Source organism: Dama dama, chromosome X (assembly GCF_033118175.1).
Source record: "Dama dama isolate Ldn47 chromosome X, ASM3311817v1, whole genome shotgun sequence".
NCBI lineage: Eukaryota > Metazoa > Chordata > Mammalia > Artiodactyla > Cervidae > Dama > Dama dama.
The window spans coordinates 138,503,765-138,517,415 of record NC_083714.1 but is presented as its reverse complement, the minus strand read 5'-3'; the positions used below and the strand labels follow the sequence as shown (position 1 = coordinate 138,517,415).

Sequence of the window (13,651 nt, the reverse complement as noted above, 5' to 3'; positions counted from 1 at the left end):
CTTTCTGAAAATTGGCATTTATATTTGTTTGTTAGTAAGCAGAGGCAAGGTCTGCTCCTGGTACTAGAAATCGAGTAAGTTTTAGTTGCATTAATGAATTTATTTATTCAATGCCTGCACAGTTTCTGACACATATATATGCGCGATTGAATCTATTAAAGAATTGACTCATTTGAAAAGACCCTGATGCTGGGAAAGACTGAAGGCATGAGGGAGAAGAGGAAGACAGAGGATGAGATGGTTGGATGGCATCACCGACTCGATGGACATGAGTGTGAGTAAACTCCAGGAGTTGATGATGGACAGGGAGGCCTGGTGTGCTGCAGTCCATGGGGTTGTAAAGAGTCAGACACGACTGAGCAACTGAACTGACTGAATGAATGTATTGAAAAAATTCCAAGGGGTGTACCTTAAAAAAGTACAGGGAACTGATATAATTCATAGAGCACTTTGGGTGTAACTTTGAAATGTATTAATGATTTAACTTTAATGAATAAGGCTCAAGTGAGAATAGATATTCTGCTCTGTGTTTATATTGAAGCATCAGAGAATAAAAGTTATGGAAGACTCAAGGATACTTCTGCAAGCTTAATAATTTGCAGTTGGTTTCCCAGATAAGACCAACAGTACCAGGGGATTACAGCATTGTTTTGGTCTTCTTTTTCATGTTTGCAATAGGTAGTGAGACAATAGGCTTCCCTGGTTGCTCAGTGGTAAAGAATCGGTCTGCCACTGCAGGAGACATGTGTTCTATCCCTGGGTTGGGGAGATCCCCTGGAGAAGGAAATGGCAACCCACTCCAGGGTTCTTGCCTGGGAAATCCCATGAACACAGGAGCCTGGCGGGCTACAGTCCATGGGGTCGCAAAAGAGTCGGACATGACTTAGCCACTAAGCAACAATAATCAAGACAATAACTATTGGGTAGAAATCCTGGAACGTATAAGTGAAGGTTAATCCTCATTTGTTGATCTCCTGGCTTGCCACTGCCATAGTTCTTATTACAATGTCGTTGTTCAATTGCTAAGTCGTGTCTGACTCTTTGTGACCCCATGGACTGAAGCACACTAGGCTTCCCTGTCCTCTATCTCCTGGAGTTTGCTCAAATTCATGCCCATTGAGTCGGTAATGCTATATAACCATCTCATCCTCTGCCTCCCTCTTCTCCTTTTGCCTTCAGTCTTTACCAGCATCAGGATCTTTTCCAATGAGTCGGCTCTTCACATCAGGTGGTCAAAGGATTGGAGCTTCAGCATCAGTCCTTCCAATGAATATTCAGGGTTGATTTCCTTTAGGATTGACTAGTTTGATCTCCTTGCAGTTCAAGGGACTCTCAAGAGTCTTCTCCAGCACCACAATTCAAAAGCATCAATTCTTCAGCACTCAGCCTTCTTTATGGTCCAACTCTCACATCCATACATGACTGCTGGAAAAACCATAGCTTTGACTAGACGGACCTTTGTCGGCAAAGTGATGGCAATTCTACTGTGAATCTTCTAAGATCCTGATGCCAATCAATACTCCTTCAAAAAACTTGAGTTATTTTCAAAGGAGAATAAATATTTTCTATCTTTATCATCAAACATTTACCGAGTGCCTACTCTGTCAAAGGTTTTGTGGGGAATATAAGGAATATTAAACATAGTGTGTTTTTAAAACTTTTCATCTTTTTCAGCTTTTATATACTTTTCATCAATGGTAAAAAGCAATCCACTTTTCTTGAAAGGTTCTTTGTATTTTAAATACTGTAGAATAGGCTGGCCTTTATAAATAGATATTAATACGGCCATACTGTTGCCAAGTCTCCGTGGAGGAGGGGGTTGAGAAACCTGCAGGCTGCGCCAATAAAGTTTACAGTTCCAACAAAGTCTGAAAACATTGAACATCATGTTCATCTCTGATCTAGGCACTTAACATTAAAAGGCAAATAAATCATGATTCTGTACACGCTTCACCATCTCACATGGGTTGAGACTCCATTTTTAGTCAGTTAAACCTTAAGCAAAGGTCACCATTAAAGGCTATTTCCTTTTCTTTTTTTTTTAAAGGCTATTTTCTAAAAGTCAAGAAAAGTAGCAGCAGGATGAAGAAGCTGTAAATCTGGGAATAATTCTAATTATAGTGTTCTGCCTAAACGTATGGCATCAGGGTATGCCTTTAGAGAATTTTCGTATAAACCAATAAATTAGACTGAAATACTTTCATGCAGTGGCTTCTGATTGCACATAATAGAATGTGAGAACAATCAGTACCAGTGGTAGTATAAAATGACCTATAAATGTAGAAGGTATAAAATAAAAGTAGATATCATCTTCCCTTGAAATTCAACCCTTTGCAAATTCATATGTAAATGAGCTCTTGGACAATTTTGGAATGGGAAGGCAACGCATCTGTATTGAGAATCCACTATCTATGTACAAGGCACAAGGCAAGGACAAATTGACACGCGCTTTATCCCTAAGAAACCAAAACAGAGTTAAGGAATATGTAAATATCTATGATAAAAGGTGGGAGGTGATAAATACCACAAAAGAAATACAAGAAAAATACTGGGAGTTCAGAGTATTTCTGGCTGCCAGTGGAAGTAAAAAGTGCTCATGCAACTGCTGGGAGCAAGATTATTCCAAGTAGAACGTGACCAAGGTACAGAGACAGGCACTGGCTGGCCAGTGAATGCTGTTGTATAACTCCACAGGGCAAGAGAAGGAGAAGGGTTCATATAGGAGAAAGGTATTTCCAGGGAAGGCTGGAACAGACTGATAGAGGATCTTACTAAGGGAAAAGGACTTGATGCTGAGCCAGATTGACAGCCAAGATAACATTTTCAATTAATATTTTGAGACTCCTCTCTTCTCACTGTGCTTCAGAAAGAAAACTAAGAGACATAAATGAGAGAATTCACATTATAGCTATGGGTAAAAGAAGATCCTCAAGATTTCTGTGTATCAGAAACAGAATCAAAATGCAGAACAGTGATTAGAACAGAGACAACACAGGTCCTGGACTCTGTATGGGGAAACCGGAAGACACTGAGGAGAGTTCAACTCTTGTAGAACAGTGGAGACTAACAGGTCTCTCTGTGTGGCTAGAGACAAGAACCAACCCTGTGGGAGACTGTTGCATGGTAGCCTTCAGTGAACCATTTTCCTATATTTGCACCCTTGTCTAATCTCCTCCCACATCAACTCTATGCTTGGCCAATGAGACATCAGTAAATGAGATATAGCAGAAGCTCAATAAGTGCGTACACATTGGGGCATGTCCTGTTGGAAGCTGTCTTGAAAGTTGATGGCTATGCTATGAAGAAGCTCAGGTAAGATACTGAATCATGAAAACCCCCTGGAGAGAGCCCTGGAGAATTAGAATTCATATTGGCCATTCCAGTGGTAGATGAGTTTCCATTCACTGGTCACAGAATCCATACACTTCACTAGTAACTAAATAATTATTAGGGACCTACTATATGCAAGACATTGTTCCCACATGAAACATTCAGTTCAGTTCAGTCGCTCAGTTGTGTCTGACTCTTTGCGACCCCATGGACTGCAACACGCCAGACTTCCCTGTCCATCACCAACTCCCAGAGTTTACTCAAACTTCTGTCCATCGCATTGGTGATGCCATCCAACCATCTCATCCTCTGTCATCCCATTTTCCTCCTGCCTTCAATCTTTCCCAGCATCAAGGTCTTTTCCAATGAGTCAGTTCTTCACACCAGGTGGCCAAAGTATTGGTTCATCTTCAAAGTTCAGCTTCAGCATCAGTCCTTCCAATGAATATTCAAGACTGATTTCCTTTAGGATGGACTGGTTGCATCTCCTTGCAGTCCAAGGGACTCTCAAGAGTCTTCTCCAACACCACAGTTCAAAAGCATCAATTCTTTGGCGCTCAGTTTTCTTTATAGTCCAACTCTCACGTCCATACATGACTACTGGAAAAACCGTAGCCTTGACTAGATGGACCTTTGTTGGTAAAGTAATGTAAAGTAACATGAAACATTAGGAGTAAATTAAACAAAGTCCACCTCTTGTTGAGCAAATAACCAAATCCATTAAGCTCACAATTTTCATCCAACCCTTTCCTTAAATGCCTTTAAAATGGATTATTTGTGTCATCTCCTTTATCAAGTATCTCAGGCAGTATTTTAGTCTCATCCAGCTCTGAACATTATGCTGTCTAATCTGTTTCCACCTCCAAAGGGCCTCCCACCACACTGCTGTAGTCACAGATTTATGATCTGTGCTGTCCTATTAACGTATTTTCTGGCCCTGTGGCTCAGATGATCAGGGGCATCGTGCATCGCTGGCATTTACTATGTTTGCTTTAAGCTCTCTGGGCTTTCTCACATATTTTTATTTTGCAACACAATTTTACAAGTTGAAAAATTGCAGCTCACATTCCAAAGCTATTAGTATGACAAATATTCTTGTACAATGACCAGTGCACTCTAATAAGGCAAAAGGCCAGTTCCCCCACCTCCGCCCTAAGGACCAGCTCCACCCCAGCCCAGACCCAGTCTCAGAGATCCAAGTGAAAGTCTCTTGGTGGTTATTGTGGAGAGTTTGGGAGAAAGCAGGGGGGATGGGTTTGGGAAGTAGAAAGCCAGATCTCCCATAGTTTGGTCCAGAATTCCCTATAATATCTCCATTTAAATGGCAATTAGGAAGCCAGAGCCACTAACCAAAATGTGGTTTGAGTTGATTTGGGGTAGATCCAGGAATCCAGTATAAGCCAAGAATTTTGCTCACAGTCATGTTTCTCTTTTGGGAAATAATCCCTTTAATGGGTCAAGGTCATTGTATTTTTCGAATTGTTTTCATTTATGGAGTGAATTAACAACTCTCAGATACAGGTAGATGAGATTATCTGCCTGTTTAGCCCAAGAGGAAACTGAGGTGCCATGAGGTTGCTTGGCCTCATAATGCAATTAATTGGCAGAGCCTGTCCTTCAGTTGAGATCTTTTCTTCCCTGAGCTTCTCCCTCTCTTTTTCTCCAGTGAAGATGAGCAAAGTGACTCCTTTAATCGCGCAGTGTCCCTGGGCCATCTGCTGCCCCAGCTCTCAAGGGAATTTAAGGGAATACTACTGCGGAGAGCGTTGTAGAACCTGGATGAAGGGCCAAAGCAAAAAATTGAATCCTAATATAGTTAAGAAACCAAGTTACCTGTGAATCCTGTCAGAAGCCTGAGAATCAAATGGTATGCCTAGAAGAAAGAAGGCCCATTGACATAAAGGTCATAAAATGTGGACAAGAGGAACAGTGACAGGAGAGGTGTGATTGGACCAACACCAGTAAATGATGAGGCCGTGGATGGGAGAATCCAGGAACTGCTTAGGAGCCCTGAGAGAGGAAGGGCAGGCATTTGAACCAGGATCCAACAATTCTATCATTTGGCTCCAGGAGAAATAAAAGGATTTTTTGCTATACTTGTTTATTGTGCTCTATTTCCCTATTATTGTACTGCTCCACCCTGAGAAACTTGGCTTACACAATTTGATCAGGACACAATTTCCAATTGTAAGGAGGTCACCGGGTAGTGGGGAGATAACGTGAACACAACTATTTATGAAAGTGTGCAATAAATGTTGTAACAGATTGTGTGTGTGTGTGTGTGTGTATGCATCTACCTACCTACCTATGCAAGAACCTTGGGAGAACCTCAGTTTTTAAGTTATTTGGCTAAAAAGCTTAGTTCTGCTAAAGCTGCTAAATTCCCTCTGTTATACCAAATTTTTCAGTAAAGTCTGTGCCATCAACAAGTTATTTGTGGGAGTATATTTGGGCAAAAAAAAGCATAGGAAAAAGGCTTGCGCTTCCTTCCTGGGTAGCTGTGGAACAGAGAGAAGAATCATATGGCTATGAGAATTGAAATATGAATAAGACTGAGAGTTGAGTAAATGCGGAAACGTGGAGCTGGAGGTGGCTGGAAGAAACACACACCCCCAAAGATGTCAGGGACATCAGTGGGCTCTCCTCCTTCAAGTCAAGTTCAACTGGAGGTCAAGTCAAGGTAATCTGAATCTCAAAGGAAAGGCTGAAGTTCAGCTGATTTTTGAGTCACATTTATTCAACCAACCTCGTTTAGAATCTTAAACTTTTGAGAGCTATTCCTTTGGTTTCCGAAAACTGGAATCTAGTTTTAGTGTGTTCATGTCTCTCCCACATCTCCCACTTCTGAATTCCTTTCTCTCTTTAAAAGATTTTTTCTTTAGCATAAAATTTACAGCAGTAAATTTATAGCATATTAATTAACACACAAAATTCTCTGGCTTGAATAAATGTGTTTATTTTCTTTAAATACACTTAAATATAAAACAACAGACAGTAGTTTGGTAAACTCAAAACTACAAGCTGGACAGTAATCAGATAATCAGTGCTGATCATACACATCAAGATCTGCATAAGAAAGAATCAAAATAGTTCACAAGAGAGTTGCAATTAGCAAAGGACTCAAAGACTATGCAAATTGCCTCATCTGCTCTGAGTAATTAATCACATGGTACCTGTCACTCCATGATGATCAAACCTTTTTCACTCACCAAAAAAAGGGGAGAGGGTGAGGGAGATTTCTTCCTCTCCATTCCCCGGTGTGCAGAGCATCTTCTGTTAGGAGACATCTGGCAGGGAGCCAGGGAATCCTCAGCTGTTGTTTAATGGAAGGTCGGTCGGGATTCACCATGGTACTATGTAAAACGGATTTTTTTTTTCCTAACACCTGGAATAGTGACAGCAACTTGGCAAAGCAGCATGCTGTTTAAATGACATGGATGGGGAACTGGGGATCAGGGCTAACTCAAGGATTTTCTCGATCGTGGAGCCCATGGGTGGCCCTTTTCTCCTTTGGAAAGCGGCAATGCTTTGGACATGCCGGTTTTCCATTTGCACAGGTTCTGGGGTGAAAGGGGCATCTGTCCTCACAGCTGTTACAAAAGAAGATAAACATGAGAATTCAGAATCAAGGACTAAATTCTAAGGAAAAACTCTGTTCTGATTTGATTACATTTTCAGAGTAAATTTTCCAGATTCATGTTTAGGATGTCAATATAAAATCCTGGCTGGTTATCCCACATGGTTATTAAAGCACAACTGCTAACTTCTAAGCATTCTATTCATCAGTACATTTCTTGTTATATAAATCCAATGGCATCTCCTTCCTCAAAGGAAAACATAAACGTATGTCGAGCTATATTAAGAGAGGGACTGAACTAAAGAGTCAGCTGATCAAGCAGACGAATGGATAAGGAAGCTGTGGTACATATACACCATGGAATATTACTCAGCCATTAAAAAGAATTCATTTGAATCAGTTCTAATGAGATGGATGAAACTGGAGCCCATTATACAGAGTGAAGTAAGCCAGAAAGATAAAGAACATTATAGCATACTAACACATATATATATGGAATTTAGAAAGATGGTAATGATAACCCTATATGCAAAACAGAAAAAGAGACACAGATGTACAGAACAGACTTTTGGACTCTGTGGGAGAAGGCGAGGGTGGGATGTTTCGAGAGAACAGCATGTATATTATCTATAGTGAAACAGATCACCAGCCCAGGTTGGATGCATGAGACAAGTGCTCGGGCCTGGTGCACTGGGAAGACCCAGAGGAATCGGGTGGAGAGGGAGGTGGGAGGGGGGATCGGGATGGGGAATACATGTAACTCCATGGCTGATTCATGTCAATGTATGACAAAACCCACTGCAATGTTGTGAAGTAATTAGCCTCCAACTAATAAAAATAAATTAAAAAATAAATAAATAAAAGAGTCAGCTGATCTGAAATACTTGTGTATATGTCATCAACTTTAATTTTTGCTGAAGATCCATAAGCCAGCTACAGCAGACAGAATTTTCTTGATTTCACAATTAATCATCACTCTATATACTTACTTAGTTGCCAAACCTCTGTTTTATTATCAAAAAGGGGGCTTGGCACTGAAGAATAAAACTGGCTTAATAAGGAATCTCACCGAATCTAAGTAGTATTTACATTAAATGTCAATGGGTCAAATATAGGCAAGAGTGAAAAGGCACTCACCTGCAGGTGTCTGGGTGAAATATCTTGTGCTTCTGGCAGCAGCTCTCCAGACTCTCTCTGCACTCAATGCAGCTGCAGTTCTCTGGGTGCTGGATGAGATCTCTGGGACATGGCGTTTTACAGACACACTCACAACGATCTTCATCAAACTTCATGTGCTGACCACAGAGAGCCAGTTCCTGGAGGTGAGTGTGATCTAAGCCAAAACAGGAAAGTGTTGGTCATATAGCTGTAGCATGGAGAATGGGATCACCAAAGTTGGTTGTATTCATTTCATCATTGTAAAGTAGCTTGGATTCACCCAATATCCTTTTTTGTAGATTTTTGCCCTTAATATTTTCACAGAATGAAGGAGATTCACCTCTGATTTCACAATACTAACACACCACATCTTCTCTTTAGTTTTTTATAAAAATGTTGTAAGCTGAATATTTTGCTAAGATTTTTTAAGATGTTTTAAGATTAAGATTTTTAAAGATTTTTTAAGATGTCACAACTGGGTTCTGACTAGTTGAAGCAACCTTGCAAAACCAAGCATTAGTCATAAAATACAGGATGTCTAAGGACTATGAGTCTACTCCTTCCCAGTTTTAGGTGAAGAATAAAAGGAGAGAACAGAAATACTAGGACATTGTAGAAATACACAGGCTATGGGTAGGTGTATTTCCTCACTGTAGGTCATAACTCTAGTATAAAAAGTATAGCATGAAAATGTACTTTGATTCCACAGACATCTGTTGGAAGATACAGTTGGCTCAGAGAGGAGGTGCTGAGAAGTTTTTGACACACTTAGCTAACAGATATTTCTAGAAAATGTACAAAATAGTTGGATAATTAGTATTCCACCTCCAATTCTGATCAAGGTGAAATTCATTGGAAGAGACAGAAGCTTTAGAAGAATTTGAAAATCACATTAGTATTCTTGAAAGGCTTGGAGGAAAGTTGTTTAGTTTCTTCCCCAAACCTTCTCTCCCACTTTGCCAATATCTGGTCATTGCTGTTGTTCAGTTGCTAAGTCGCCTGACTCTTTGCAACTCCATGAACTGCAGCACACCAGGCTGTTGTGTCCTTTACTATCTCCCGGAGTTTGTTCATATTCATGTCCATTGAGTCAGTGATGCCATCCAACCACCTCATCCTCTGTCACCCCCTTCTCATCCTTCCCTCAGTCTTCCCTAGCATCTGGGTCTTTTCCAATGAGTTGGCTCTTCACATCAGGTGACCATAGGATTGGAGCTTCAGCTTCAGCATCAGTCCTTCCAGTGAATATTCAGGGTTGATTTCCTTCTGGATTGACTAGTTTGATCTTGCAGTCCAAGGGACTCTCAAGAGTCTTCTAGCACCACAATTTGAAGGCATTAATTCTTTGGTGCTCAGCCTTCTTTATGGTCCAACTCTCACATGTGTACATGACTCCTGGAAAAACCATAGCTTTGACTATATGGACGTTTGTCAGCAAAGTGATGTCTTCACTTTTGCCTTTTAATATGCTGTCTAGGTTTTTCATAGCTTTCCTTTCAAGGAGCAAGCGTCATTTATTTTCATCTGGCCATTAATGATATTTCAAAATCTTGTGTCGTCCAGTCTCATAGTCTTAACTGCTCTGTGGTTGATGATCTTTGAGGGTTCATGTGGAATGGGTGTTGAAAGGCCAGATCTGGGGATACGCTGTTCTGATTGTATAAAAAGGAAAAAGGTAAGCTTTGTAAAGCATATTTGAGTGAAGTATGTGTCACTTTGGAACAAGACTAGATAGAAGCTCTTAAAAGATTTGCATGGATCACTAGGTGGCAGTAGAGATTCTCTTAGAACACTTCAGGCCAGCCCATCTCCATTCTTGGAGAGGTGATTTAGGGAAACAATCTACCAGGTATTTGCTGAACTTCAGCAATGTAGTTGGCCATGGCCAACCTCAATCCTTACAGACAAGTTAAAACTAACAGAGAAAGAATATAGGAGAACTGACTGAAGCAGTAACTAGCTAAGGGCGATACTCAGAAGTACTGTCTTTCAATTTCAATCTTAGGGAAGTTGGTGATGGGATACCAATGTGTTAGGTCCTCAGCCTTGTTCCATTTATCATTTTGATCAATAAACTGATAGAATTTTCCCAAGTAAATTCTTGAATTTGTGGGTGTCTGGAGGAGTTAAAATCCAGAGTCAGGACTCCCCTTTTTTTCCTTTTTTGGGTACTGTTAGTTTTCTGTTTTTGTTTTTGGAAACAGTTTAATGCAATGGCCTAAATCTAACAAGATGAAATTGGACTTCAATTCACTAATTCACATGTCCTCTTTCAGGGAAGAGAAGTCATTGTAGAAAGGCAGTTGGCTTAATAGCCACATGTATGGGCAGGGGGGAGTATTTAGTGAACAGTAGTGAAAAAGTTGGCTTAAAGCTCAACATTCAGAAAACTAAGATCATGGCATCTTGTCCCATCACTTCATGGGAAATAGATGAGGAAACAGTGTCAGACTTTATTTTTTGGGGCTCCAAAATCACTGCAGATGGTGATTGCAGCCATGAAATTAAAAGACGCTTACTCCTTGGAAGGAAAGTTATGACCAACCTAGATAGCGTATTAAAAAGCAGAGACATTACTTTGCCAACAAGAGTCCGTCTAGTCAACGCTATGGTTTTTCCAATGGTCATATATGGATGTGAGAGTTGGACTGTGAAGAAAACTGAGTGCCGAAGAATTGAAACTTTTGAATTGTGGTGTTGGAGAAGACTCTTGAGAGTCCCTTGGACTGCAAGGAGATCCAACCAGTCCATCCTAAGGCAGATCAGTCCTGGGTGTTCATTGGAAGGACTGATGCTGAAGCCGAAAGTCCAATACTTTGGCCACCTCATGCGAAGATTTGACTCATTGGAAAAGACCCTGATGCTGGGAGGGATTGGGGACAGGAGGAGAAGGGGATGACAGAGGATGAGATGGCTGGATGGCATCGCCGACTCAACGGACATGTGTTTGAATAAACTCCAGGAGTTTGTGATGGACAGGGGAGCCTGGCGTGCTGCGATTCATGGGGTCGCAAAGAGTCGGACACGACTGAGCGACTGAACTGAACTGAAGCTCAATACATGTCATGAGTTTGATGAGGCCACTTGAGACGTGACCATGAACTTGGCCCATGTCAACTGCATTGTGGGAGATGAAAATTAGAAATGATTGTGATCTAGGCTACCTCATGCCTCTCACTTCTGTCATTGCCACAACTTCCCAAAAGGGTCCCTTCATCCTTGCCTGCCCCAAGCCAATCTCTTCTCTTGTACACTGTCCCTGGGTTGATTTTGTTGAAATCCTAATTGGTGCTGTCTCTGTCTACTTGAACTCGTTGAGTGGTTTTGTTATGTGCTTAACATCACATCCAAGCTCTGGGACACGGTTCACAAGGTCTCCCATGAAGCTCCCTGGCTTCCTCTCTCATATCTACCCTGCCCCCTGCCTCTATGTCCTCACCACGCTGAACGTCTTCCAGCACCCTGATGTGCTAGGTTCTCTCCCTTCCAGCTCTGAGCACTCATTTTTCCCCTGCTCAGAGCACGCCTCTCTTTCTCCATTACTTTCCCTACTCTCAAAATACATGTATACCAGCTAAGTCCCTCTGCAGGAATTACCTTCAGCAGAAAGAAGCTGGCTCCCCCAAGGTTATATCCCCTCTAGAGGAAGCCCATATCCAGTGACCAATCCATAGGACCCAGCCCCTCTGTCTCAATTGAGACATCCCCCCACAGGCTTGGCTCACACCTCTCAGCAACTGCCAGACAGTTCAACTTTTCCCCCTGCCAAGCCCTGACCCTGCCCCTTCACCTTTGAATGCATTCCTGCAAGTAAACTCCTGAATACCAATCTCTCTCCCAGGAGCTGTGTACCAGGGAAACCGTAACTAGAACCACCTTAAGTTCTTTTTTTTTTAAAGGAACAAATTTTTTTAATTTGGGATTTTTTATTTTATTATTTATTTATTTATTTTTGTTTTAATTGGAGGCAAGTTACCTTACAATATTGTGGTGGTTTTTGCCATACATTCACATGAATCAGCCATGGGTGTACATGTGTTCCGCATCCTGACCCCCCCCCCCCATCCCATCCCTCAGATATGGAATAGATCGCCAGTCCAGGTTCTATGCATGAGGCAGGGTGCTCAGGGCTGGTGCACTGGGATGACCCTGAGGGATAGAACCATCTTAAGTTCTATGTATACAGTTTTCCACAATAACTTTCTTTGTGGAACCTATTTTTATTGGAATATAGATGATCTACAATATTGTGTTAGTTTTAGAAGTACAGCAAAGTGAATTGGTTATACATATATCCACTCTTTTTAAAATTCTTTTCCCATATAAGTCATTACAGAGTACTGCATAGAGTTCCCTGTGCTAAACAGTAGGTCCTTGTTGTGTATCTCTTTTATGTATAGTACTGTTTATCTGGGACTTCCTTGGTGGCTCAGACAGTAAGGAATCTGCCTGCAATGCGGGAGACCCAGGTTCGATCCCTGGGTCGGGAAGATCCCCTGGAGAAAGGAATGGCAACCCACTTCAGTATTCTTGCCTGGAAAATCTCATGGACAGAGGAGCCTGGTGGGCTGCAGTCCATGGGGTCACAAAGAGTTGGACTCTACTGAGCAACTAACACTCACTTTTCACTTGCAGTGTGTATCTGTTACTCCCAATCTGAAGCCTGGCGTACTGCAGCCCGTGGGGTCGCAAAGAGTCGGACACGACTGAGCAACTGAACTGAACTGAACCTTTCCCCCTTGGCGACCATAAGTTTGTCTTCTATACCTGTGACTCTATTTCTGTTTTATAAATAAATTCATTTGTACCACTTTTTAGATTCCACACAATAACTTTCTAACAGTTTAAAAATGGGTCACATGGAGAAAGAACTAGATCAGTATGACATGGTTCTAGAGGGTAAACCTGAACTAACGAATTGCTGCTCTAGAGCTGGGATGTCCAGTATGATAGCTCCAGGCCAGAATGAGCATGAAATGGCAAGTTTGAATTGAGATGTGTTGTAAGTGTAAAATACACACTCGATTTCAAGGACTTAGCACAAGAATGAAGATATATATCATTGTTGAATTTTATATTGTTTACACACTGAAATGAGTGTTTTTTAAAAAATATGTTAGATTAAAACACATTAGAAATAATTTTATCTTCTTATTTTGACCTTTTTAATGAGAGTGCTATAAAATATAAGTTATATATGTAACTTTCACTGTAACTCCATTGGATAGCACTGTCCTAGAGAGAAAGAGAGAAAGATATTCAGGTTCCATATAGTTTACTAGCAACAAGAGTGTGCCCAGTGTAACTTGGCTGCCTCAGTGGGTTTGGCAAGTTTCCTCATGACTGATGCATATTCTAGCAGAGGACAGCTGAAGACTTGGTGGGAAGGATGTACATGGCATTCAAAATCAACATGGGCATTTATGGAGTTACCAGATAACCCAGCAATTCCACTCCTGGACACTTATCTGCAAATGGTGAAGGCTATAATTTGAAAAGATACATGCGCCCCAATATTAGCACTGTTTACAATAGCTAAGAAATGGAAGCAATCTAAATGTCCACCAATAGGTGAATGGATAAAAG

At 41.2% G+C, this 13,651-nt stretch overlaps 1 protein-coding gene across 1 annotated transcript in view; it reads right to left on the bottom strand.

The window, feature by feature from the left end:
* Positions 1–6,293: 6,293 nt before the first annotated feature.
* The window catches only part of VEGFD (vascular endothelial growth factor D), a 41,920-nt gene continuing 34,562 nt past the window's right edge, over positions 6,294–13,651 (bottom strand). The window contains exons 6-7 of the mRNA XM_061136625.1: positions 8,045–8,240; positions 6,294–6,920 (exon numbers count right to left, since the gene is read on the bottom strand). Coding sequence (XP_060992608.1) covers positions 6,794–6,920; positions 8,045–8,240 — 323 coding nt within the window. The 3' untranslated portion in view covers positions 6,294–6,793. The remainder of the gene's footprint in view (positions 6,921–8,044; positions 8,241–13,651) is intronic.